Here is a 26,321-nt window from a genome sequence, read left to right as displayed (position 1 = left end):
TTCAAAAATTTTCCTAACTTCATATTTAACTTATACTTACTAAATTAATAATATTTTCTACCCATTTGTCGAATTTAGTGATCTCGAATCACCGTTCCGACACCTCTGAAAATTCAAGCCATTACATTTTTTTTTCGTCGGATTTGTGGTCCCGAAACCACTGTTCCGACTAAGCCTAAAATCGGGCTATTACAATTATACTAGTATTATATATTACTATATGTTTTATTTTAATGTGTTATAAAATATATAATATATAAAAGTAACAAAATATAAAACATTACAATCTTAAAAAAAAATAAGTTGAGCTCAAGCATTAAATGTTCAAACATGAGCCTGGCCCATATTTTAAACGGGCATAATATTTTGCTCGAACCCTTCCAAAATTTAGGTAAAGCTTAAAGCCAAAATGAATAGCCCGATCCATGAATAAATCTACTACCATTGCTTTTTTGGCTGATTCAAAATTGTCATTCTCTCCTAAATTTCTTGGTTCGACTTTTTCATTTTCGGCTCAGTTTATTTCACTAAAAATGACTTACGAAAAATGATTTACTTTTTTTAAAAAGCTAATATTTTCTAGTGTTTGAATGAATTTGTGTAAAATATTTTCTAATCGAACTTCCACCTTGCAATTACTTACAATCCCGTAAGATGAAGGATGAGATCGATGTTCGATGAACTGAAAACAACCGAAACAAGAAATCATTTAGATGAACGAAGAGATCAATGTTTGATGAATTGAAAACAATCGGAACAAGAACAATGAATGTAGCCTGGAAGAGGTGTGTGCTTAAATAATCTAAAGATGAAATGGAAAACAATAAGGAAATCCGAAGCCCGAAAATTTCCCTACTTTTGAATCCAATAGGAGTATTCATTAAACCCTACTTTTGAACTGAAATCGAATTGCCATCGTAAATGAACAAGGGGGCAAAAGAAACGTTTAGTGAATCAACTAAAAATAAAATTCTTTTAGTAACGGATAGACCTGCAAAATATTATCCGGCACTGCAACTATCTTCACCAGCTACCTCTTGGATATAAACTAAGCAGTTTTCGACTTCGGGCCTTTCTTCTTCCGCCTCTTTGTTATCGAGTTCTTCATTCCCCAGAAGAAAATTAACGCACCGCATTGTGCAACACACTGCCATTAACGGAAGAATCAATGAAGTCCACACATTGTAGTAATGCAGAAGAACACTTTAAATATGCATATGTAAAATACCTGCAAGAAATCACCGAGCAGAATATTGTATCTGGGCTCGTCGGGGCCGTAGTTGTAGAAGTCATGGAGAATAGGAGTGCTAACCAGCAAATACACGATCTATGGCAAAAGAAAGAATAAGACGGAACTGCTATGCGAAATTAACATATAATCACCTGAAAGAAACGAAATTCTAACCAGGAGGAAAGCTCCAAAACCATGGCCGAATACAAAGAGAATAGCACCAAGTCCTTTCATAGCAATAGCAGTTAAAACTATTTGTCTAACCTGTGTGAGGAAAAAGGTCTTCACACATCATAGAAAACATGAACACATATCCGGCAAGATCAAGAAATTCATTACAAGTGATTCAAAGAGAAAAGGTATATCTTACTTCGATATCCGGAAAATTTACATGGAATTGTGAAGATAAATGTTTCTTAGCAAGATTAAGCTTTGGTGCCAACTCCTTTCCTGCGGGCCCGCCATCGACCCCGAACTCATTGAACCTGCCAACATATTGGGTATGTCACCATAGTGAAGTAAAACTAACTACATGGCCAATTGCCGGAATGGTGACAATAGGATCGGTAAAGCATTCAGGCATTTAGGGCATTGAAGCAACAGTGAAGTAAAATTCACTACACCACCCACTGTTGGATTTATACCATCCAAACTATAATGTTGAGGCAGGATTTCGGTAAACAATTTGGACATTCAAGACATTGAGTCAAATACCAGATATGTACTTAACTATACTCGAACTCAACTGCGAGTGTTGACATATTACTTTTTTCGTGCATTTGGAGAGGCACGTTACCATACTCCTATCCAAAAACATCGAGCATTTCAAGAGTAATGAAGAGTCAATCCAATAAACACACTCAAATTCATCTTCTCCAAAGACGAAGGTTCAAGGCATTGTTTGCCATATATCTCCTCCTCATCGGGAAGACCTCACCTAGTCAACTACTTTAACCATAGAGACTCGTCCGAAGGACCTCGCCAAGCCAACCATTTTAACCAAACATCCTCAGCCAATGAAGACAACTACATCTCGCTTCGCATGGTTATCGATGCATGTAGACCTCAGCCAGCGCTCACTCTAACAATACTATTACCATTTTCTATATTCTCCGAACGGCGGCCACCGTGTGAACCGACTTCGCTAACTATTACTTTGTACTAACACTGTTCTATCAGGCAAATTATAACGTCTAAACTTAAAGAACACTAACAAAAATCCATCATTTGCCAAAAATAATGCAACAATAATAAAAACCCAAATCTAAGAAACAAACAAATTTAAAAAACAACCCAAGATATAGATTTAATGAAAAGTTAAAAGAAAGAGAGGATTACATTTGCCAAGCTGATAGAATGAAAATGGAAGCAAAGCAAACTCGTCCAACAAATGAAGCAAAACCCATTGTTTTTTTCTTTCTTTCTTCCTTTTTTCTCGTCCTCTCCACTTGGTTTTGAGCCCAAAAAATTGAAAAAAAGGGAATTTCTGGGTTTCCTTTTCTCTTAGTTTGATTTTAGTGATAGGGATTGTAAATGGGGCCAAACTTATTTATAAAAATTGAAGTTAGGGTTGAGGTTCAAAAACATTTTCATCCTAAATCTTCTTTTAAACCAAAAAAATGTGATAAATAAGTAGTTTTTTTAAATCAAGGTATTAATATTTTACAAATTCAAAATTTTTAGTTTTGATTTTTGAAAAAATGTTTTTCTGAAATTGTTATTTTATTTGCGTATTAAATATTTTATTTTATATCATCGTGTCTAAAATTGACACTTTACTATAAAATATGAATATAGCGTCAAGTAGATTGTAAAACCTTAAATTTATTATTCAATCAAAGTTTTGTTTTGATGTATTTTATATATTTTTATTTTAATATACACAAGTTATTATCTCTATTAATTGTATATATATTATATTATTAATAAAGTCTGAGTTGTCTCACAAATTAACCGAGCACCAATTTAATTAGAAATATTACGAAAATATCTTTCTGTAATTAAAATAAGTTATATTATTCAAACGTATTTTAGCATTTTCATTTTTTTTAAAAATAATAAAAATATAAATATAGTGAGATTTAAACACATATCAATTGAATTAGTAAAATATTAAATTTACCACTCAATTAAAACTTCATTTTGATACATTTTATTTTAATATGCACAATTTATTATCTCCATTAGTTTTATATTTATACAATTAATAAAATCTCTTACTGAATTGATGTCATAAGTCAATTAAGCACTAACTCGATTAAGAAATTACAAAAATGACATTTCATATTTAGAATAAGTTATATTATTCAAAAATACTTTAATCTTTTTAATTAAAAAAGAAAAAAATATATGAAATTTAAACTCATGTCAATGACATTGAAAAAATTTTAAAATTACCACTCAACTAATGTTTTATTTTGATTTACTTATACATTTTAATTTTATTATGCACTCTTTATTATTACTATTAATTATGTAGCTATACCATTAATCAAATTCTTGACTGAATTGGTATCACGAATCAACTGAACACCAACTCAATTAGGCAGTATTTAAAAACAAGTTATATTATTGGAGGATATTTTAATATTTTTAATTAAAAAACAAATATGTATATGGTAGGATTTATTATTAATAGAAGATAATTTTATATTAGCTAGTGACGTGGCAAAATTTTATTGGTCCACATCACGAGCTGCATTAGATCTCACCCTAAAACTGCACTGTCTTAACAAAAACCCAAATGCCTCGTTTCATTTCTAAAACTAAATATGCTTTGATGGCTGAAACTTAAAGCAAAGAAGGCAGTAAATAACACCTTTTAATGTTTTTTTTTCCCCTTAAGAAAATTTTACAAACTCACTCCAACCCAACAGTTTTCCTAGTAAAATATATTATTACGTATCTTATAAAGCAACGATCGAATTTGTGGCCAAACTACGACTGTAGGTTACCTGTTTTAGAGTCCATCGGATGGTCGGAATACTGAATAGCCGTTGACACCACAGACCAGATTAGAATACTCTCGACCGTAGTATGGATAATTGACTGCATCAGCATTCCTCATGCCAAGTGAAGCCATTGGCCAATGTGTTGGGGTCAATCCATCAGTTAGTCCATTGGCATAAGGTAGGGGGCTAGGTTGTGGAATATATTCTCTAGATGTATCGCAATGGTTTCCCAAGGAATTTCTGTAACCTTGCTGGAACCCATTGTTCCAGTAACTCCATGCTTGTTCAAACCCGCATGAGGATACTGTCTCACCCAACATGCCCAAATTGGATGGAGACGAAACATGACGGTTTAATAAACCAAGAGAATGGAAGCGTGTTGCTGACCTGGCTACCCTCCCGACATTGTGTTCCTCGTCAAGCAAGTCATTGATGATATCGAGATGGGGGAACTCATCGGCAAAGACACCTTGGGTCTGACGTCCGGTTGTGCAGCCTGGAAAATCAGTACACAAGTCAAGATTTTCAATCTCAAGCAATGAAGAAGGAATAGAGTGCATACTTGTAGTGGCATCCCTTTGAGAACTCTCAATCCACCCGGGTGCATTTGGCAGGCTATCCCGAGTTACCATGCCAAATGGAAAGCCTGGTTGCACAGAATTTGGGTCCGTCCTCTCTGAGCTCTGGGGAATATACACTGGTGCAGGAACCGAGGCTGGTGGTTGTGAGTATGCTACTGAGCTAGAGAAGTTAGGATGACTAGAACCAGGAGCAACATGGTTACCCAAGGCATTTCTGTAAGATTGAGGAACATAACTTGTAGCTGGGGTTGTGTTGGGACCTAAACAGCCAGCTGCGCTAACAGAACGAGAAAGAACCGCAGTTGTTTGAACCATAGAAACAACAGAAGCAGTTGGCCTAAGACTAGAAATTTGAGGAGCACTAGAGGGACTTGACATCATAGGCACTTGTGGGGTCACAGGATTTTCAGCTGGTTTTGAAGTTGCAGCCTTTTGAATCTCGGATTTTGGTATACTAGTCATTTGGATCAATGTTTTCGAAGATGCAGGTTGATCACTCTGCCGCAGGTCATTTGACGATGCCTTCCTAACTAGCACAGAACCTACACTGCCAGCAATACTGTAATCTGACCCAAACTTAGCAGTCGGTAGCAGATTTCTCGGAGAGGATGGTATAGCAACTGTCTTCCCCTTAGGCCTTTCTAAATCAACCGGATCGTGGGTGCTTGGTTTCTTTTGCAGCAAAACAACTTCCTATAACATTGAAAAGATAAAAGTTAAAAGCTGAATGGGATGGCCATAATAAAAGGATATATATAAATATACCACCTTCTTAAGAGCATCCTGGTCAACCCAAGTAGTCTGGTCCAGCGAGGAGGAAAGAGCAGCCTCAGACTCGGATTCACCTGCCTTGCTGCTTTCAGAAGCATCATTACAATCCCCTCCATCTAATGCAGGGGAAGGCGGCTGATTATCAGTTTCTGTGATCCAACTACCATCATCACTTGACGTTTTACTTAGCTGGTTCTTTCCTCTACAAATTTGAAGTGACATATGAGACAAATACCTTGTCTGTAAAACACAGAAACATGGAAAGACACATAAGCAACACTTTACCTGCTAGGTGATTTCTTATTTTGGTTGTTTGAAAATAAGTTGCCTTTATAGGAGCCATTTGTTACTACTGATGGTACCGAATCTGTCGAACATGTTGAGGAACTATCATCCATCGTAGATGGGCTCCTTTTATCAGCTACTTCATTTTGCATACATGATAAGCTACTTATTCCACTGCTACTAGCTTCTGTGGGAGGGTGAACTTCGGATGTATCTGTATCCCAACCAACAGGACTAGCACATCTGTCTTCTGAATCAGGCTGAAGAGCTTCAATGCCACAATCAACTGCTTCAGAAACATCGGAAACATCATCTGGAAGATAAGATTTTTCAGGCACCAGCTGCACCTCCACCATCATAGAGGCATCCGTTTCATTGTCTCGGTTATCTTCTTGGTGTTTCTCCTTCGCTGCCACAAAAGCCTTTTCCTCCCTCCCTTTATCTTTGCTTTTTCGATTATTTCGTTTTTGCTTAGCCTACAGTATGTAAGCAGGGAAAATGGGCACATTCAGAAGGGGAACAAAAAACTTACGAAATCTGTTCTCCTTCAATTCTTTCAAAATTAAAAGTAAAAAGGTATACGTTAAATTGCTTCCAAAAGTAAATTAGAGCTATTCTGGTAATCACCATAACAGTAACGCTGGGAAAACCTAAACATCAATGATTTCATTTTGTTGCACTCAGGTGGCCCAATGGGGAGTGTTTATCCAGATATCTCCTAACATTCTACCAGGCAGAGGGAAAAAAAAAAACAAAGAAGAGGATTATGCCTGTTTTTTCTTAGATTTTTTCTCTTTCTCAGATGCTCCTCGTTTAGCCTTCTGCTCGCTTTCAGCCAGCCATGCAGCTTCTTCCCGGATGAGCTCTTCTTGCCTCTTCCAAGCAACAGCTTCCTGGTAGGCAACTTCTATTTTGTTGCTGTATGTAAGCAAGAAATTAGGCCGTCTATAGGAACAAGTGATTATCATCCCATTAATATCCTATGGGGCTTGCTGAATAAAAGTTTGAAATACTAGGAAAATTAAGAATCCAATCTTTCCATCAAGCTGACAAAAAAGGTCATCTAAAGGAACCCAAAAATCATGACTAACTGCATCACCGCCTAATTATGTAAGCCCGACCTATCAGAAAATAAGATAAGTCCTATTAGCTAGAGAGAACTATTTTCAGAAATAAGTCTACAAACATATTGCTCTCTACCAGAAATATTACGGTGTATTAAAAAAATTTTCAAGTGTAACTAGAGCTTTTTCCATTTTTCCCCTTAATATTTCTGTGAACAAACTGGGGCAACTGATTTGACAGAAAACATAAAGTCCCTTGTGTCCATAAGAAACAAGAAAATATCAGATTCGCAGACATGAATCATCTATATTTATATGTGCATGTATACTTCATGACCTATCAGTATTTCCATAATTGGAAAATCAACAAGCTAGTATTAATCAACCAAAAAATATCACCTGAAAATATGAGAGAGAATAAATATTTCCACTGTCCTGCGGCCCAATTCTGTAAGGCGCCTTTCATCACGGTCAATTGAATCTTTGTTGAAATACTCTCCAGAATTCCCATCCTAGACAAAATAATAGGCTTTGCTTTACAAGAAAAAAGCTGAAACCCCATTTCCGCTAACAGAAAAACAAAATAAATTCATATACAGAAAAATGCTTAGCTCATTGTCACAGTAAAGAACAAAATAAATATGCCACACTAAGGGCTTGAATTAACTTTCCACAGAGACATACGAAAGGAGAAAAGCATTAGCTTCAAGGGAAGAGAGCATTTTTTCTTCTAGACACCAAGGCAGAACTCATGTAATCGAAAGGAAAGTAAAAGAATGCCACTAATATGTTTTCATTAATCCACAAATTTTAAATGGAACTGTAGAATTTACACTATACTTGCTTTAAACCCATCTTATGTTCTTACTCAGTTAAACTATAATCTATATGAAGAAACTTACCTTTGATCGGTTTTGAGGACCTTTCTCATCTTTCGGTGGTAATGGTTCTAAAGCAGCAGCCCTTTCTAGAAGAACTAGCACATCATCCACTAATACAAACATATCTTTTTCAACACGAACAATTGGAGCTGGCATTTCTTCAGCATCCAATAACTTTGACTTCGTTTTGTTGCCTTTACTCTGGACTTCGAGAGCCTTCAACCCACTATATAGCGAATCCATTACCAAAGTAGATGTCACCTCCTTCTCTATAAAAAAGTGCTTCACAACTACTTTCAAAATCACATCTGTTTTCTCCCTAGACATTCGGCATCTGGTACTTTGGTCTATCCCAAACCAAAAAGCACAAAAGCTGTAATAATTACAAGATTTTAGTTGGAGCAAGAAGGCAACAAAAACAGAAAGGGGATGGCTCAATTACAAACAAAACCACTAGTGCTATTGAAACATGAACAAAAGCACAAAAATAGAAAAAAACTGAGGCCACCTTTGATGCATAATGTCAAAACAAAAAGTAAAATGATTCTGAGAAGGCAAAGATGAAAATTCGAGCAGACCATCAAGCTATGCTAAAATCACAGGAAGAACCCTCTAAAAGGAAAACATTCAAGCATAACATATCAGTCGAAGACAGATGCCGCACACAGTTAAAACTGATATTCAATGTTATAAATGACTAAAAAATCAGTATTACATAATATAAAATCATTTACCTTGACCACGTAGCTTTGTCTTCTATCAAGCTCCCCAGTTTATTTCGTCTGTCATCCAAAAAACGGCAACAAATTTGCTCTACATTTGTCAAATATACTCTAACAAGTTCTCTCCTATATTGACGATCAAGGCAACGAAAAGGGCGGTCTACTTTCTCCCTACAGATCCCAAATATTATATTTGATCATCGAGATGGAAAGAAATTAAATCAAGTATACAAAAAAATAATGTAACAAATTAACTTGTTTGTAACATACCAAGGATATAATTTTAAAATGAGGAAACAACATCACAGAATGAATCTTCTTAAACTATAATGATCTCATTACTAAGCAAACTTCATCATCAAAGATATGAACAATGGCTGAATTGAAACAATCATCAATCAACCATTTCACACCCAAAGTCTTATATTTGCTGAAAACTGGGAATCCAAAAGTTGTGCGGATAAGCATGAAGAACAACAACATTAGGCTTTGCTTGGCATGGAGGACGGAAAAGAGTGAGGATGGAAAATTTGTTAATCAAATGGTTGAGATTCATAACCACCTTCTTAGCTTATATCTTAACCATTCCATCCTCCATAGTAATCAGTGCCTTAAAGTCAATGTGTAATGCTACTACTCAAATAGACAACCAAAGGAAATTCAAAGCATTCAGTTATAAAGGCTATGTTAAAGATCAGGATGAAAGGAACAGTTGTTAAGCATTGACCAAAGCACCATAGGCAGAGGTTTGTTAATTAAGATCTTACTGATTACCTAACCACTTGAACTTGAGCTTTTATGATTAGTGTGTCAGATTCTATAAATCCATCATAAAGTTTTGAGAGCTCCATAAACTTTTTCCATCCCCAGTCATGCTCTTTCTTCCAAAATCGATGTAAAGTATCTGCAAACCACGGCAAGTTACATGTAGTTCAGGGTTTTTATTAGTGCTACTAAACTAAATTTGAGCCAACCAACCTGAATATTTTGATTTCTTTGGATCTTTATTCACAACAGCTATTGTAAACTGTGCAAAATGACTCCAACCTGTCTTGGAGTAGAGAGAGGAACCATATAAGTCCAATAACAGAATACAATATGATAGTGAATCCAAATTGAAATTTAGTGATAATATCAAACCTGGAAGAAGTTTGTCATGATTAGCAACACAGAGAAACAATGAGAGATGATTACAAACATCACAACCTTGTGGATAAATTAAAATGTACCTGTCAACCACGGCAAACAGCAGAAAACTAATGATTTTCCCTGCCATACTGTGATACGTTTCCTCATGGAAACAAGGGAACAGCATAAAAGATTTATCTGCTAGTGTACAAGTAAATACACTTCACATGTAGTTGATAGTTTCAATAATATATGAAAGAATTCCAGAATGACAATGATGAATTTGAGAAATCAAAGTAGAAAATAACAGCCAATAATATTCATTCCCCATACCACTTGTAGCCACCAATTTCAAATGCATTACTGCGAAGTTCTCTTTTGTTAATCTGCGAAAATTTCTCTATCTTCCATGTATACTTCCCATATAATTCAGAAGGCTTCAGCCCTATAAAAAAGTGAACTCAGTTTTTAATTTTCTATCATAAAAAAGGCAAAATCACAAAAACATATTCTAAAATTTTGCACTCAAAATGGGAATATAAAAAAAGTACACGTTGAGACTTGAGAAACTTTTTGATTAGCACTCCATTCCATAGACTCATAACATTGGAAGCAAATAAATACCATCTACTGCTAAGCTAGCCTATCCACCTCACATTTCAAATAATTTGGTTTAAGAAGTTTCGATCATAAAACAATGAAGAAGAACAAAAGCATATTCCAAATTATTCATGCTTGATATGGCAATATAGAAAAGTACAGGTTGAGAAACCTTCTTAAAATATTCCCCAGCCAATATAGAAAGGTATTGGTACTCACTGGTATCGACCAATATAGACTAGCACACAAAGCACTACGATACTAGTACTGTTCTGTTTTACCTTAAAATCAGTACTGTACCAACTACTCTGCCATAAAACCAATTGCTTGACTAGATATCATTCATGAGTATCTAAATTTTATGCACCCCATGGTAAAATTTCTTAAAATGTGGTTGAGGAGGCTATTCCAATTCCAAATATTATCGAACCCCTCAATAACATTCCAAAATCTAGACAACCAGCTCACAATGGGCTACCCCAAACTGAATGCAATCCAATCTTCTTATCAGACCATTCCATTTAGTCACACATTGTTTTTGGAGATAATGTTGGATTTAACATATAAAGGATTCAACCTAAAGCCTCGATAGACTTTATAACAATTGAGAATACACTGACATAGAAACATATGCTCAAAAGCATAAAGAGCATTCAACCAAAGATGAAAATGATCTAAAAGCATACCACAACCCAATCTTCTTACCATGCCATTCAATTTAATCACTCATTGTTTTGGAGACAATGTTGGATTTAATATATAAAGGATTCAACCTAAAGCCTCGATAGACATTATAACCATTGAGAATACACAGACATACAGATATATGCTCAAAAGAATAAAGGGCATTCAACCAAAGAAGATAGTGATCCAAAAGCATACCACTATCATAATCATCGTCAGAGTCCCAATAAGGGGGTGAGGTTGAAGGTGTTCCATTTTCCACCTGCTCGGAAGACCGCCATTCGGCCAATGCTTCCCCTGATTGAAAACACTGCCCATTTGAAATCCCCTCCACCGACCTATCCCCTCCAGACCCCTCACTTACAATCCCAGTCATTTCCCCTCAATAGTCCTCCCTTCAGCTCCACTTGCTACACAATGGAAAACCCAAATGAGAAACACTAAAAAGAACACTTAAAAATAACAATTAATAAATACCTCTTAAACCTCACTTTGAAATCATAAAATCATTAAAGACACCATACAAAATCCAATATTAAAACTAGAATAATATCAAAATATAGGCCTCCGTCTCCAGAAAAAAAATATATCTAACTTACCCATAAAAACCAACTGATAAATACACAAGAACCCAAACTAAAACACACACACGCAGACCATATAATTAAGACCCCAATTTGAATGAACCGCCAACCCGACTAAACCCCGTAAATAATAGAGATCGATAGATTGAAAGAAAACCCAAAACCCCGATAAGAATCAAACCTTGAAACAACAAAAAAAAACCAATGGATAAACGAAAAAAAATAATTCGTCACGAACCTGGAATTGAAGCGTCAATAAAGCGGTTCTTTTTTTAATTTCAAATGGAGCTATGGCAACTCTCTTGAGATTCTATAGAGAGAAAGACATACAGACGAATACAGGAACGTGTGTATGTGTATGTCTACATATATATATCCACACGAAGGGAAGCAGCTATTGAAAACGATAAAAAGAGCTAGGGGAGAAAGGATGAGGAGAAAAAAATATACTTTGGGGTAATTTCAGATTTAGTCACTTATGCAGGGTTTAAATTACATTTTTGTTGTCAAACTTTAAAAAATCATGATACTATCACTAATGTTATTGATTTGATATATTTTAGCTATTGAGCCGTTACTCGCCGTTAACAGTGTAACGGATGATATGGCATTTCGTATCAATTTCAAACTAAAAATTTTAGGTATAGTAAGTCCGTACTCTTTCTTTTTTTATCAATTTAATTTTTTGTCAAGTGGACCATTATTCTTTTTTTAAAATTAAATTTGACCCTAAACCATTTTAAATGAGTTAAATTTAACAATTAACCTTTTAGAAAGAGTTGAATTGTTTTTTTAACATAAATATTGACTAAAATGTTGACTTTTTAAACATGGTAGCCTGCATGGCAATCCATGTGTACTTCATTTTTTTTATGAACTATTTATATATATTTTTGAATATTTTATAATTTTTAAATTATTTGTTGACATGATATATATAACAAATGGTCATATGAGCATATAAGCATGCCAACATTGTTAAAAATATAATGATTTATTCAACATTTCCTTTAAAAATGCATGTGGATTTGACGATTTAGAAAAAAATTTATGGTAATGTTTTAAAGGCCACCTAATAATTGCATTTTGGGTGTAATTGTTTGTAATTACACAATGGTGGTATGTTTGGGTAATCATTATAACCGGTGAGTCCCGTTGAATTCGGTGTAATTGGAGCACCCCAATTACATTTTTTAATTTTTAGGGAGAAGTGAGAATTTGAGTAATTACGCAAGTAATTACACCCAAATCTAATTTTTTTAAAAAAAATATTTTCATATAAGTTATAAAAATTATATTATAAGCATAAACATGTATGAGTGTTTGGGATGATTATGGAAAAATTTTCTTATATTATAAATCCTTCAAAAATATATTATAAAAATAATTTGTGTATTTTATAAAATTATAAAACATATATTATTTAAATCCAAAAAAGATTCTAAGATAAGATAGTTTATTATAAAAATTAATTTACATATTGTAAAAATATTATAATATATTTATTTATAAAAAGTTATGACCAAGAAGTATCGACATAATTTATTTAAGTGCTCATACTATATATTATAAAAATAATATAACTATTTATAAAATTATTTTTTTAATAATAATTTACTTATAAAAAAATAATATGACAAAAAATATTATTTATAAGATTTTTTTTTAAAAAGTTTTGGACAATCTATAATTTCTTTTTATAAAGGTTACGTATTATAAATTTTATATTATTTTTTACTTAATTTGTGTACTATAAAAAATGATATATTTTAGAATAAGTTTTCTCCAAATTAAATTTATATAAGTTTTTATAATTAAAGCTACAAATTATTTGAGTTGTGAACCCAAATATCATAATCCCAATCATGCAAATAGAAAATGTTTTTTTACACCATATCGTGGAGTATAATACCATTTGAGAGAATAGTGTCAGACACAAGCATTATAGACAATTCACAAACTCTTTGCATATTTCTCATCTTAACATCACAATATATTAAAAAAAAAGAAAGGTTGGATCATATTAACATATTGAATATTTCATAACTTCAATCGTAAATAAAATTGGGATGATTTATACTTCAAAGGGTATATGGAAGGATGAGATATTAATAATCTTAATGATAGATATTCAGATAATCTCGATCAAAGATCGATAGATGATAATAAAAAGCATATATTAAATATTGAAGAGAGATTAACCCGACAAATATGCACTAGAACAATTAGATAAAACTACATATCATATTTATTTATTTTTGTTATTTTTATTAACAATCATATTATCAACTACTTTTTTAGACTAACATAATAAATACGATAATTTGATTTTAATTTTTGTTACTAGTTTAGAAATTATTTTTATCATACTAATATTTGTTTGTAGTAATTAATATTTTTTAAAAATATAAATTATGTAACTTTGTAATTACATTTTGTCAATCAAACGCGTCTAGAGAGTTACAATTCATTACAATTACAAGAATGTAGTAATTACACTCTCAATCAATTACAAAATGTTGTCCAAACAGACCTTATATGTCAAATTTTCATTGGCCGGTTTAGTAATTCACTTACGATGTTAACAACATATACAATAATAAAACACATTGATAGTTAAAGTACCATATTGAACATTGTCAGAATACAAGTACCACATTAGACATTTTATAAAAGTTACGATAATTTAAATACCATATTAAATAATTTTAAAGTACAAGTACCACATTGGATATTTTATAAATGTACAGATATCAAATATGATATTATCCTAATAATAATAATAAGACTAGAGACTTGCTAGGTTTCACCACATAACATCAATAATAATAAGACTAGAGACTTGCTAAGTTCTTTCACCACATAACATTAATAATACAAGGATGAAAACTAGAATTTGACCAAACCTTTTCATTTTAACTTGTAAATAAGTTTGCCAATGCCAACCGCCCTAGGAATCAGTTGACGCCCTGGATGAGCTCTTCTTGCCTCTTCAAAGCAACAGCTTCCTGGTAGGCAACTTCTATTTTGTTGCTGTACGTAAGCAAGAAATTAGGCCGTCTATAGGAACAAGTGATTATCATCCCATTAATATCCTATGGGGCTTGCTGAATAAAAGTTTGAAATACCACATTGGATATTTTATAAATGTACAGATATCAAATATGATATTAGAGACTTGCTAGGTTCTTTCACCACATAACATTAATAATACAAGGATGAAAACTAGAATTTGACCAAACCTTTTCATTTTAACTTGTAAATAAGTTTGCCAATGCCAACCGCCCTAAGAATCAGTTGACGCCCTGGATGAGCTCTTCTTGCCTCTTCAAAGCAACAGCTTCCTGGTAGGCAACTTCTATTTTGTTGCTGTATGTAAGAAAGAAACTAGCCTTCTGTAAGAACGAGTGAGTATTAGAGGTGTTCATGGGCCGGGCAGCCCACTCGAAATATTGGAGGGTTCGAGTAAAAATATAAGTCCGAATATGGGTTTGGGAAAAAAAACGAGGCCCGTTTAGAAAACAGTTTGGACCTTGGCACCACTTTTTTGGTCCGGGCCCGGCCCGGCCCGAATATATAATAAATATTTTTTTTATTTTTTATTTTAAAATATTTTTAAAATATTTTTATTTTTAAAATAAAATTTTGTTGTTTATTAAAAAATAGGCCGGGCCGGGTTCAAACTTAAGAATATTTTCCCGGGCCGGACCTGGACAAAATTTTAGGCTCATATTTCGAGCCGGGTCGGGCCTGGGTCTAAGATGCAGGCCGAAATTTTTTTAAGCCCGGCCCATGAGCACCTCTAGTGAGTATCCGCTATAAATATCATATGGGACTTGCTGAATAGAAGTTCAAAATATCGTGAAAATTAAGAATCCAATCTTTTCATCAAGCTGACAAAAAAGGTCATCTAAAGGAACCCAAAAATCATGACTAACTTCACTACAGCCTAATTATTTAAGCTTGAACTATCAGAAAATATGAGAATGTCCTATGAGCTAGAGAGAACTATTTTTGGTAATAAGTCTACAAACATACAGCCCTCTACCCCAGAAAGAGTACGGTATATTCGAAAAAAATTCAAGTGTAACCAGAGCTGTTTTCCTTTTTATTCCCTTAAGATTTCTGTGAACCAACTATTAGAAACAAGAAAATATTAGATACACAGACATGAATCGTCTATATCTATAGGCGCATGTTTACCTTGTGACCTACCAGTATTTCCATAATTGAAAAAAAAAATCAATAAGCTAGTGTTAATTGACCAAGAAAAAGCATATCACCGGAAAATATGAGAGAGAACAAATATTTCAACTGTCCTGCGACCCAGTTCTGTAAGACACCTTTCACCATGCTCAATTGAATCTTTGTAGAACTCCTCCCCAGAATTCCCATCCTAGACAAAAATAATAGGCTTTGTTGAACAAGAGAAAAGCTGAAACCCCATTTCCGTAACCCGAAAAACAAAATAAATTCATTGTCACTGTAAATATATATATATGCCACGCCAGGGGCTTGAATTAACTTTCCACAAAGATATGCCAAAGGAGAACAGCATTAGCTTCCAGGGAAGACAAAGCATTTTTTCTTCCAGAACTCATTTACCGGAGAGGTAAGTAAAACAATGCCACTAATTATGTTTTCATTAATCCACAAATTTTAAACCGTACAAATTACTCCATACTTGCTTTAAACGCATCTGATGTTCTTACTTAGTTTATCCTATGATCTATATGAAGAAACTTACCTTTGATTGGTTTTGAGGACCTTTCTCATCTTTCAGCTGTAATGGTTCTAAAGCAGCAGCCCTTTCTAGAAGAACTAGCACATCACCCACTAGTACAAACATATCTTTTTCAACACGAACAATTGGAGCTGACTTTACTTCACCATCCAATAATTTTGACTTTGCTTTGTTGCCTTTCTCTGGACTTCGAGAGCCTTCAACCCACTATATAGTGAATCCATTACCAAAGTAGATGTCACTTCCTTCTCTATAAAGAAGTGCTTCACAACTACTTTCAAAATCACATCTGGCTTCTCCCTGGACATTTGGCGTCTGGCATTTCGGCTTAACCCCAAACAGAAAGCACGGAAGCTGCAATGATTACAAGATTTTAGTTGGAGCAAAAAGGCAACAAAAAAGGGAAAGGTAATGGCCCAATTAGAAACAAAACCGCATATGCTATTGAAACAAGAACAAAAGCACAAAAATAGAAAAATAACTGAGGCTGCCTTTGATGCATAATGTCAAAACAAGACGGAATTTGATTCAGAAAGAGCAAAGATGAAAATTCAAGCAGACCATCAAGCTATGCTAAAACCACGGGAAGAACCCTCTAAAAGGAAAGCATTCAAGCATAACATATCAATCAAAGACTGATGCCGCACGCAGTTAAAACTGATATTCAATGATAGAAATGACTAAAAACTCAGTATTACATAATATAATATCATTTACCTTGACCACGTAGCTTTGTCTTCTATCAAGCTCCCCAGTTTGTTTCGTCTGTCATCCAAAAAACGGCAACAAATTTGCTCTACATTTGTCAAATATACTCTAACAAGTTCTCTCCTATATTGACGATCAAGGCAACGAAAAGGGCGGTCTACTTTCTCCCTACAAATCCCAAATATTATATTTGATCATCGAGATGGAAATAAACTAAATCAGGTATACAAAAAAATAATGTAACAAATTAACTTGTTTGTAACATACCAAGGATATAATTTTAAAATGAGGAAACAACACCACAGAATGAATCTTCTTAAACTATAATGACATCATTCCTAAGCAAACTTCATCATCAAAGATATGAACAATGGCTGAATTGAAACAATTATGAATCAACCATTTCACCCCCAAAGTCTTATATTTGTTGAAAACTGGGAATCCAAAAGTTGTGCTGATAAGCATGAAGAACAACAACATTTAGGCTTTGCTTGGCATGGAGGATGGAAAAGAGTGAGGATGGAAAATTTGTTAATCAAATGGTTGAGATTCATAACCACCTTCTTAGCTTATATCTTAACCATTCCAACCTCCATAGTAATCAGTGCCTTAAAGTCAATGTGTAATGCTACTACTCATATAGACAGCCAAAGGAAATTCAAAGCATTTAGTTATAAAGGCTATGTTAAAGATCGGATGAAAGAAACGGTTGTTAAGCATTGACCAAAGCAACATAGGCAGAGGTTTGTTAATCAAGATATGACTGATTACCTAATCACTTGAACTTGAGCTTTTATGATTAGTGTGTCAGATTCTATAAATCCATCAGAAAGTTTTGAGAGCTCCAAAAACTTTTTCCACCCCAGCCATGCTCTTTCTTCCAAAATCGATGTAAAGTACCTGCAAACCACGGCAAGTTACTTGTGGTTCAGGATCTTTACTAGTGCTACTAAACTAAATTTGAGCCAACCAACCTGAATATTTTGATTTCTTTGGATCTTTATTCACAACAGCTATTATAAACTGTGCAAAATGACTCCAACCTGTCTTGGGGTAGGGAGAGGAACCATATAAGTCCAATAACATATTACAATATGATAGTGAATCCAAATTGAAATTTAGTGATAATATCAAACCTGGAAGAAGTTTGTCATGATTAGCAACACAGAGAAACAATGAGAGATGATTGCAAACATCACAACCTTGCGGATAAACTAAAATGCACCTGTCAACCACGGCAAACAGCAGAACATAAAGCCAATGATTTTCCCTGCCATACTGTGATATGTTTCCTCATGAGAAACAAGGGAACAGCATAAAAGATTTATCTGCTGGTGTACAAGTAAATACACTTCACATGTAGTTGATACTTTCAATAAGATATGAAAGAATTCCAGAATGACAATGATGAATTTGAGAAATCAAATTAGAAAATAACAGCCAATAATATCAATAACATATTCTAGAATTTTTCACTCAAAATGGGAATATAAAAAAAGGACACGTTGAGACTTGAGAAACTTTTTCATTAGCACTCCCTAGCCCTGCTTTATTTGTACTTTCCATAGACTCATAACATTGGGAGCAAATGAACACCATCTATTGCTAAGCTAGCCTATCCACCTCACATTTCAAATAATAAATTGGTTTAAGAAGTTTCGGTCATAAAAAATGGAAGAAGAACAAAAGCATATTCCAAACTATTCATGCTTGATATGGCAATATAGAAAAGTACAGGTTGAGAAACCTTCTTGAAATATTCCCCAGTCAATATAGAAAAGTATTGGTACTCACTGGTGTTGACCAATATAGACTAGCACACAAAGCACTATGATACTAGTACTGTTCTGTTTTACCTTAAAATCAGTACTGTACCAACTACTCTGCCTTAAAACCAGTTGCTTGACTAGATATCATTCATGAGTATCCAAATTTTAAGCATCCAGTTGTAAAATTTCTTAAAATGTGGTTGAGGCTATTCCAATTCCAAACATTATCGAACCGCTCAATAACATTCCAATATGTAGACAACCAGCTCACAATGGACTACCCCAAACTGAATGCAATCCAGTCTTCTTATCAGACCATTCCATTTTATCACTCGTGTTTGGAGATAATGTTGGATTCAACCTAAAGCCTATATGTTTTGCTTTTTTATTGTAAAAAATAAATTGGTAATATTCATTTAATGGAATTTTCCGAATTAATCAAAATAAAATTACATATCATTTGTATTATTAATTATTAAGTTCGGTTAATTTGGTTAATTATCCAATTTCAAACTGAATTAACCAGTAACCAAACTTCTAAAAAATTATTAACCGACCGTCGATCGAATTAGATCGGTTAACTGACTAATTAACTGAATTAGATCGGTTCGGTTGATTAATTCGGTTTTAACCAAAATTTCCCTTTATTGCAAAATTGGTGTAATGTTGTAATTAGAATTGATCATTCTTGGCTCGAAAATTGGACCTAAAATTATATTTAAAATTGATTCAGATTAAAAATGTTAAATCCAAGCTCAACTCGGCTCGTCCGTATTAATTTTTTTTAAATGATCTTTTTATATAAAAATAAATTTAAAAAATATGTTTCTCAACAAATTGAAAAAAATTAAAAAAAGTCTTTATACTTATAACACTAATAGAGTTACAACTAGACTTGATTACAAGCTAGGCCAATGTAAAATTTTAGGCCCGGGCCTAGTCCAACCCGAAAATTGTACTTTAAATTTTGTCCAAATTTGATCCAGATAAAAAAATATTAAACCCGAGCCCAACCTATATTATTATTTTTATATAAAACAGATTTAAAAAATATAGTACATCAGGTATACTAAAAACATTCAAATAAATGTTTCCTAACAAATTGATAAAATATTCAAACAATAACAACAAAACAGTAACAATATAATGACAAAATGACAGCAAACAATAGTAAAATAGTAACAAAACAACAATAAGTGAAAAAAATAGGGAAATTCAGGTCGAAATGAGTTCGAGCAAAAAAATCTTACCCGAGGCTTGACCCATTTAGAAAACAAGACTTATTTTTTATCTAACCTTATTTTTTGGACCTATATTTTTTTTCCAAACTAGACGTGTTCATAGGTCGGGCCGCGTTGGGTTTAGGCCAGGCCTAAGCGTGATATTAACATATTTCATGCTTGCCCAAAACATAAACCGGTGAGTTGAATGACAACTTTTGAAAGTTCAGTGACCATTATATAGCTTTTTTAAGTTGAGTGACCAAAACATAAACTTATTAAATTAATTTTTGGTATAAAAAATATTTTTGCTACAAAATGGTCACTAAACTATTCGAAAGTTTTCATTTAAGTCACTATGATGTTAAATTCGCTATTGTATGACCTTCTTTGTTCGCACCACTTACACCAATCGAAATCTCTCATTCACCTTCTCTTCTATAATTCAGTTTTTCTTCATGAAATAGTTTTGAACATCACGAATCTGCAAACCAAAATCCAAACAATTTTCTTCTCTAATCTCCGTCATTGACCGTCAAATTGATTTAAATCTAAGGTATGTTCTTCTACTTATTGATAGGTACTAATCCACCGTACCAATCGTCAGATCGTCCCTTAGAGCTTGCTAGCTGGACTTTAAAAAACTTAACACCCCAATGACTTAAATAAAAACATTCGAAAAGTTCAGTGATCAATTTGTAAGTTTTTAAAGTTGAGTGATCAAAATGTAAAGTTATTAATAGTTTAGTGACTGTAAATGTATTTTACCCTGCCATTTATCATTTATAAGATTTTAAGGAAAAATTATAAAAAGATGTCCCCAGGTGAAGCTGGGGATTATACTAGTTTAATATTAAAAGGGAGGTAATGGGACGGTCCTTCCCCAAGAATTTCACCAAAATATTGTATTAAATCTTATCGTAAAAATGGATACTACCTTCATGCAGACGTTAGTTAATTAGTTTAAACAGTTAAATATATATATTTTAAATATTAATTGAAAAAAATCCTAGACCCCAAAAATCAGCCTTTTCTGTATTCGATTTCGATTGATTTTTTTAAAAGTGGTAGGTTTGGGGTCGGGGGATGTGAAAAGGTGATGGTTAAAGATGACGCACGTGGTGCCGGCGGACCCACAGGTGTTGGTGACGGTGAAGAAGAAGGCACAGCCGTCGCGAAGTTGGGCCGTTTTGGACAGCAATGGCGAAACCACCTTGTTGGACGTCGATAAGTACGCTATCATGCATCGAGTTAACATCCACGCCCGTGATTTACGCATCCTCGATCCTCTCTTGTCTTACCCTTCTACCATTCTTGGCCGTGATGGTGCTATTGTTTTAAATTTAGAGGTTCCAACTTTATTATCTTTTTTTTTCCCTTAATTTTCTTTGAATTTTTTTCTGAACTTTATATTAAACTTAGTTTGATTTTATTTTTTTATTAGCAGCATATCAAGGCAATTATTACTGCTGAGGAGGTCAGTGAGTTTTTTTCTTCTTCTTTCTTTTAATAAGAAATGTTGAAGAAAATGCTAATTTCTGATTCTTTATGATATTTGGGAATGATAGGAAATTAGAAATAACTTTTTTATTTTTCATTAATTTCTTGGTATGAATGGAAAATGAGAGAGAGAAAAAGGGTATACTATTTAATCATTTATATGCATTGTAATTTAAGATGAAAAAAAAAGTAAAATTTGAAAAATAATGAATGATCTTGTAAGTTTAGTTTCTTGTTTTCGATAATGTTTAGATTTTGGATTTGTTGATTTATTTTTTGTGTAGTATATAACGATTACATGGATTCGAGTGTGGGTGTTGGATATGTTAGGTGTATATTGCTAACACTAGTGTGCTCAATTTTGGTTTTTTTATTTTGTCATAAAATTGGAGGATCATACATGTTCTGAACTAATGTCTACTGCCGAATATGAAGAGTTTGAGTAACATAGGTAAAGACTACCAAACTATGCTGTCTGCTATTGGACTTGAATGTGGGGGTTGAATATGTTAGGCGCATGTGTCTAATACTAGTGTGCTCAATTTTTAACTTATTTGAGTTTTTTTTTTCATATAATTGGAGGATCATACATGTTCTAAACTAGTGCCTAGCATCGATACTTCAGAAAAATGAACAGTTCAAGTAACATAGGTAAAGACTACCGTAGTATGCTGTCTGCTATTGGACTCAAATGTTGGTGTTGGATATTTGCCACTGGTGTGCTCAATTTTTACCTTTTTTTTGAGTTTTTTTTTCTCATATAATTGCCGGATCGTACTTGTTCGAAACTAGTGCCAAGCATCAATATTTTGGAAAAAAAAATGAAGAATTTGAGTAACATAGATAAAGACTATCATAAGAACATTGTATGCTATTGGCCTTTAGCCTTTAATCTGTGTTATTGGATTTTGTTTAGTGAAAGGATTTGGAGCTGAAGTAGATTAGAAATAAATAGAAACCGGTTCGGCCTTTTTCTTGGGTGGGAACTTGAAATGATTTTCTGAGGTTTAACTTTTAAGAGATTATGATTTTTGGAACAAAAATATGAGTTCTTAAGTTTGGAGTTTTATGTCTTTTGAATGATATAATCTACTCATTTGGTCTAATCAATATGTGCTTCTTTGGTCTTCATGGAGTGAGTTTTTAGTTCAGCTCAATGAGCTCGACGATAATTGTACTATGAACTGCCATTTCAGATTGTGAATTTGTATTGATAGGTATTGCTTCGAGATCCATCGGGTGAATATGTTGTCCCTGTTGTTCAAGAACTTCAAAGGCATCTACCTGTAGTGAATGCCATTAATCAAGGTCCGGAAGCAATTGGCCAAATTGATGTCGAAGCAGCTGATGAATGTGGTATGTTATATCAGTCCAATACATCAAGCAGCTAAGTTAATAAACAGCATTGAATTCGATTGGCATTCTCAACAAATTCATCATTCATGTTATTTATTTAACATCATAATGTTTTGATTTCGTTTCTTTGAAATCTGAATCCTTTGAGCCTTGCCATGTAGTGTCTCCATTTGAATTCCGAGCACTGGAGGTAGCTTTGGAATCCATATGTAGTTTTCTAGCAGCCCGTACACTAGAACTAGAGACTGCAGCTTATCCTGCTTTAGATGAACTTACCTCCCTGGTAATTCTTATTTCGTATTTACTTTTTCTCTTCCTGTCTTTCCTCTTCGCCTGTTCGTACTTTATTATGGCTTCTGTACTCTTTGCAGATTAGTAGTCGTAATTTAGATAGAGTTCGTAAATTGAAGAGTGCAATGACCAGATTGACTGCTCGGGTACAAAAGGTACTACTACGGACTTTATTCATGTTAATACGTTTATGTGAAAGTGAAACATTTTTTTCATCATATGCAGCATTCGTGTAATCGTTGATTATTTTTCGTTTTAGCAATTATCCCTCGGAAAGGACCAAAGTTCTAATCAAAACTTTTACTTCTATAAATGATTAATACTAAATGAACAAAGTAATGAATCTTTCTTAGGGGATTGATGAGTTTAGCTATGATCACCATAGCTAGCTCATTATAGAAGGGGAAAAACAGAGGGATATGTATTGTTTATCTGATGGATTGGTGAAAATGATCGAGTTGCTTGTAACAGAAGCAACAAGCGTTAAGATAAATTGGCCAGAAATAATTATGTGATCAACGATGGATTGGTGAAAATGGTTGAGTTGCTTGTAATGGAAGCAACAAGCGTAAAGACAATTGTTTTAACATTTCCATAAATTGCCAGAAGTAATACTGTGATCACCAATGGATTGGTGAAAATGATTGAGTTGCTTGCAACGAAGCAACAAGCGTAAAGACAATTATTTTAACATTTCCATAAATTGGCCAGAAATAATCCTGTGATCACCGTTTATGAAGGTGAGGGATGCACTCGAACAACTATTGGATGATGATGACGACATGGCTGACCTTTATCTGTCGAGAAAGTTAGCTGCATCTTCACCTGTTAGTGGATCAGGTGCTGCCAATTGGTATGCTGTCTCTCCTACCATAGGATCAAAGATTTCCAAAGCAAGTAGAGGAAGTATAGCAACAATTCATGGCGATGAAAATGACGTGGAGGAGCTCGAAATGTTACTGGAGGTTAAAATAATGACTTACTTCCTTGTGTTTAACGATTTCTTCACCCCTAAGCTAAGTTTGTTATAATCTGTTTTTACAGGCTTACTTTATGCAAATTGATGGAACATTGAATAAATTAACCACGGTACTCGTCCCCTTCTCCATTGTTCGTTACCTTCTTATTTTCTTCGTATATTTAGATGATAAGTGCTTCTCGTTTCTGCACATCTGCATTTAGTTTTTTATCATGCTTACAAATGGATGGAGTAGACTGGACTTTTTCGTTTTGTACATAAATAGTCATCTTCCGACACTTACATCTCTCAGTTTTCACTACTTCATTCGAATTACGTAGCTGCGGGAATATATCGACGATACAGAGGACTACATCAATATTCAGGTAACCACCGGTTCACCATAAGCTTAAGAACTCCAGATTACCATTTTTTTGCCTGATTGATGCTTAAGCTTCCTTCTTCACAGCTCGACAATCACCGAAATCAGTTAATCCAGGTGTGTTCTTCATTCCGTGACATATTTGAACGGTATTAAATCGAGTTATTCTTATATTTTTTTATGTTTTTAAAAATTTTTCCGATTTTGCAGTTAGAGCTCTTTCTAAGTTCAGGAAGTGTGTGTTTATCTGTCTATTCTTTGGTGGCTGCAATATTTGGGATGAACATTCCATTTACATGGAACGATAACCACGGATACGTGTTTAAATGGGTAAGCAATGTGTTGGTAAAAGTATCATGGAAGCCTTGTACTAGGAGTCAGATTGCATTTTGCTCCTTTTACTTAAAAAAATGAGTAAATTAGTCCCTATACACTAAATCAAAGAGCGACTAGTTAAAAACTAGCATAGCTGACAAAATAACCAGATAATTACACGTGGCATGTCACGTGTACCTCATGTCGACATACAAGGATAAGTTTTTAACCTTAAAAATGGATAGAATTTTTAACAGAATAATCAATCTTTGGTCTAACGTAAAGGAACTAATTTGTTAATAATTTTTAATAAAAAAGATAAAATGCAATCTAACTCCTACTACAAAAGCCCCATGACTTTTACTACAATGTGTTTCATATCGGTTAAACTAGATGTCAATGTTATTTGGCATTTGAATCAGGGCTTGTGTCTGGTGATTATATATTCTCTTATCTCATGTTTTCCATCCACAGGTGGTGATCATCTCGGGGCTACTTTCTGCACTTTTGTTCATACTGATTATGTCCTATGCTCGGTTGAAGGGTTTGGTTGGATCTTGAGCTGCAAATTGTGCATGAAACAATAGTTGAGTCAATGAAGAGAAAAGTTTTGTTGAACAATCAAGACAATTAATTACATATGAAAAAGAAAAGGAAAAAAAAAAGGTTGGTATAAATTTCAATTGAAAAACAAGAAAAGAAATAATTGTGATTTTTTATTTTTTAAAAAAGAGTACCTTCAAGAAAATTTATAGGCTTAGAAAACAATAGTTGAGTACCCTCCCGCTTTTATTTATTAAGAAACATTTATTTAAATGTTTTCTTTATTTGATGTATTATATTTTTTAATTTTTTTCACATAAAAATAATTTTAAAAGATTAATACAGACGAGTAAGATCAAACCCGGGCTTAGAAAACAAACTTGATTTTGTGCATTGACTCAATCCAACCCATGCTTAATTCTAGTCTCGATTATGAGCAAAATTCATTCAGTGTTGTTTTTATTGCTTTGCATGAGAGGATGTTTTGTATGAAGATGATCATGTAGCCATAGGCAAAAAGCAAATACATTATCCTTTTTATCACGTTCTTTGCTTTTATTTTGATAAAAGATAAATAAATAAAGCGAGAGTAAATATTCTGATCTTAAGACTTTTTAGATGGGTGTTTATCTAAGGCCTTTTTGGATGGGTGTTTATTTTCAGTATGATGTGTTTAGTTTTTTTTCTCATGTTATAGTATCGTTATAGTGTCTATTTTCATTACCATTGCTATTTTTACACTAACTGCAAATAAATACATCTTCCATCTAAAGAAGCACTTAGTACCAACATAATTTGTAACTCCTGTTTGAATAAAACCTAATAAGAAATTGTCGAAATCCATCTATTATTAAACTACATTTTAGTTTCTCCATAATAACAAATCCAATGCCATGTTTTTTTTTCTCTTAGAAAAAGGCTCCCCATTTTTTCCTATGAAAATCATAAGGTCTAATTCTACTTCCAATCTCATTTTTTTTAGTATATTTAAAATATAGTATTTCTAATTTTAATTTCAAGAATTTATTCATTTTACTCTTTTGATTTAATAAG

The 26,321-nt window shown here is 33.5% G+C and overlaps 3 protein-coding genes and 1 pseudogene across 13 annotated transcripts; 1 reads left to right on the top strand and 3 right to left on the bottom strand.

The window, feature by feature from the left end:
* Positions 1-772: 772 nt before the first annotated feature.
* LOC107933040 (uncharacterized) lies at positions 773-2,839 on the bottom strand. Of its 2 annotated transcripts, none has more exons than XM_016865188.2 (5): positions 2,570-2,839; positions 1,602-1,716; positions 1,406-1,495; positions 1,229-1,327; positions 773-1,147 (listed from the first exon to the last, which is right to left on the bottom strand). In XM_016865188.2, exons 1-5 carry the CDS (start codon positions 2,635-2,637, stop codon positions 1,049-1,051), a joined length of 471 nt encoding a protein of 156 aa, XP_016720677.2. In that variant the 5' UTR covers positions 2,638-2,839; the 3' UTR covers positions 773-1,048. The 2 variants fall into 2 exon arrangements, with proteins under 2 accessions (XP_016720677.2, XP_016720676.2); XM_016865187.2 differs by having other exon boundaries at positions 1,406-1,513; positions 2,570-2,823.
* Positions 2,840-3,959: 1,120 nt separating this feature from the next.
* Positions 3,960-11,941, bottom strand: LOC107933083 (TNF receptor-associated factor homolog 1b). Of its 8 annotated transcripts, XM_041086704.1 has the most exons (15): positions 11,721-11,941; positions 11,097-11,308; positions 9,948-10,059; positions 9,627-9,715; positions 9,465-9,533; positions 9,261-9,390; positions 8,499-8,657; positions 7,786-8,137; positions 7,283-7,395; positions 6,590-6,737; positions 5,820-6,295; positions 5,532-5,736; positions 4,745-5,456; positions 4,570-4,678; positions 3,960-4,486 (listed from the first exon to the last, which is right to left on the bottom strand). In XM_041086704.1, the coding sequence occupies exons 2-15, from the start codon at positions 11,272-11,274 to the stop codon at positions 4,468-4,470; spliced, it is 2,871 nt and encodes a 956-aa protein (XP_040942638.1). In that variant the 5' UTR covers positions 11,275-11,308; positions 11,721-11,941; the 3' UTR covers positions 3,960-4,467. The 8 variants fall into 8 exon arrangements, with proteins under 8 accessions (XP_040942638.1, XP_040942637.1, XP_040942634.1 ...); XM_041086703.1 differs by having other exon boundaries at positions 4,570-5,456; XM_041086700.1 differs by having other exon boundaries at positions 3,960-4,678.
* Positions 11,942-14,174: 2,233 nt separating this feature from the next.
* Positions 14,175-17,128, bottom strand: LOC121214081 (TNF receptor-associated factor homolog 1a-like; annotated as a pseudogene).
* Positions 17,129-20,804: 3,676 nt separating this feature from the next.
* LOC121203026 (magnesium transporter MRS2-2) lies at positions 20,805-25,876 on the top strand. Of its 3 annotated transcripts, none has more exons than XM_041086697.1 (11): positions 20,805-21,272; positions 21,368-21,400; positions 22,641-22,779; positions 22,941-23,062; positions 23,151-23,225; positions 23,811-24,035; positions 24,115-24,159; positions 24,342-24,414; positions 24,498-24,527; positions 24,621-24,740; positions 25,200-25,876. In XM_041086697.1, exons 1-10 carry the CDS (start codon positions 21,033-21,035, stop codon positions 24,716-24,718), a joined length of 1,080 nt encoding a protein of 359 aa, XP_040942631.1. In that variant the 5' UTR covers positions 20,805-21,032; the 3' UTR covers positions 24,719-24,740; positions 25,200-25,876. The 3 variants fall into 3 exon arrangements, with proteins under 3 accessions (XP_040942631.1, XP_040942629.1, XP_040942630.1); XM_041086695.1 differs by having other exon boundaries at positions 20,811-21,272; positions 24,370-24,414; XM_041086696.1 differs by having other exon boundaries at positions 20,816-21,272; positions 21,371-21,400; positions 24,370-24,414.
* Positions 25,877-26,321: the final 445 nt, after the last annotated feature.

Source organism: Gossypium hirsutum, chromosome D01 (genome assembly GCF_007990345.1).
Source record: "Gossypium hirsutum isolate 1008001.06 chromosome D01, Gossypium_hirsutum_v2.1, whole genome shotgun sequence".
Taxonomy (NCBI): domain Eukaryota; kingdom Viridiplantae; phylum Streptophyta; class Magnoliopsida; order Malvales; family Malvaceae; genus Gossypium; species Gossypium hirsutum.
The sequence above is the reverse complement of the archived record's forward strand: the minus strand, read 5'-3'. Positions and strand labels throughout refer to the sequence as shown.

What these genes read in the sequence shown, in the direction of transcription:
- LOC107933040 (XM_016865187.2), bottom strand. Translation starts at nt 2,637, where the DNA reads ATGGGTTTTGCTTCATTTGTTGGACGAGTTTGCTTTGCTTCCATTTTC. An exon ending in ATTCTATCAGCTTGGCAAAT is followed by an intron (nt 1,717 to 2,569) that starts GTAATCCTCTCT and finishes ATATGTTGGCAG; the next exon opens with GTTCAATGAGTTCGGGGTCG. An exon ending in TGCTCGGTGATTTCTTGCAG is followed by an intron (nt 1,148 to 1,228) that starts GTATTTTACATA and finishes CGTTAATGGCAG; the next exon opens with TGTGTTGCACAATGCGGTGC.
- LOC107933083 (XM_041086698.1), bottom strand. Translation starts at nt 11,274, where the DNA reads ATGACTGGGATTGTAAGTGAGGGGTCTGGAGGGGATAGGTCGGTGGAG. An exon ending in GAAATTGGTGGCTACAAGTG is followed by an intron (nt 9,716 to 9,947) that starts GTATGGGGAATG and finishes CGTGGTTGACAG; the next exon opens with GTACATTTTAATTTATCCAC. An exon ending in AAAGAAATCAAAATATTCAG is followed by an intron (nt 9,391 to 9,464) that starts GTTGGTTGGCTC and finishes CGTGGTTTGCAG; the next exon opens with ATACTTTACATCGATTTTGG.
- LOC121203026 (XM_041086695.1), top strand. Translation starts at nt 21,033, where the DNA reads ATGACGCACGTGGTGCCGGCGGACCCACAGGTGTTGGTGACGGTGAAG. An exon ending in TAGATGAACTTACCTCCCTG is followed by an intron (nt 23,063 to 23,150) that starts GTAATTCTTATT and finishes TACTCTTTGCAG; the next exon opens with ATTAGTAGTCGTAATTTAGA. An exon ending in AGGACTACATCAATATTCAG is followed by an intron (nt 24,415 to 24,497) that starts GTAACCACCGGT and finishes CCTTCTTCACAG; the next exon opens with CTCGACAATCACCGAAATCA.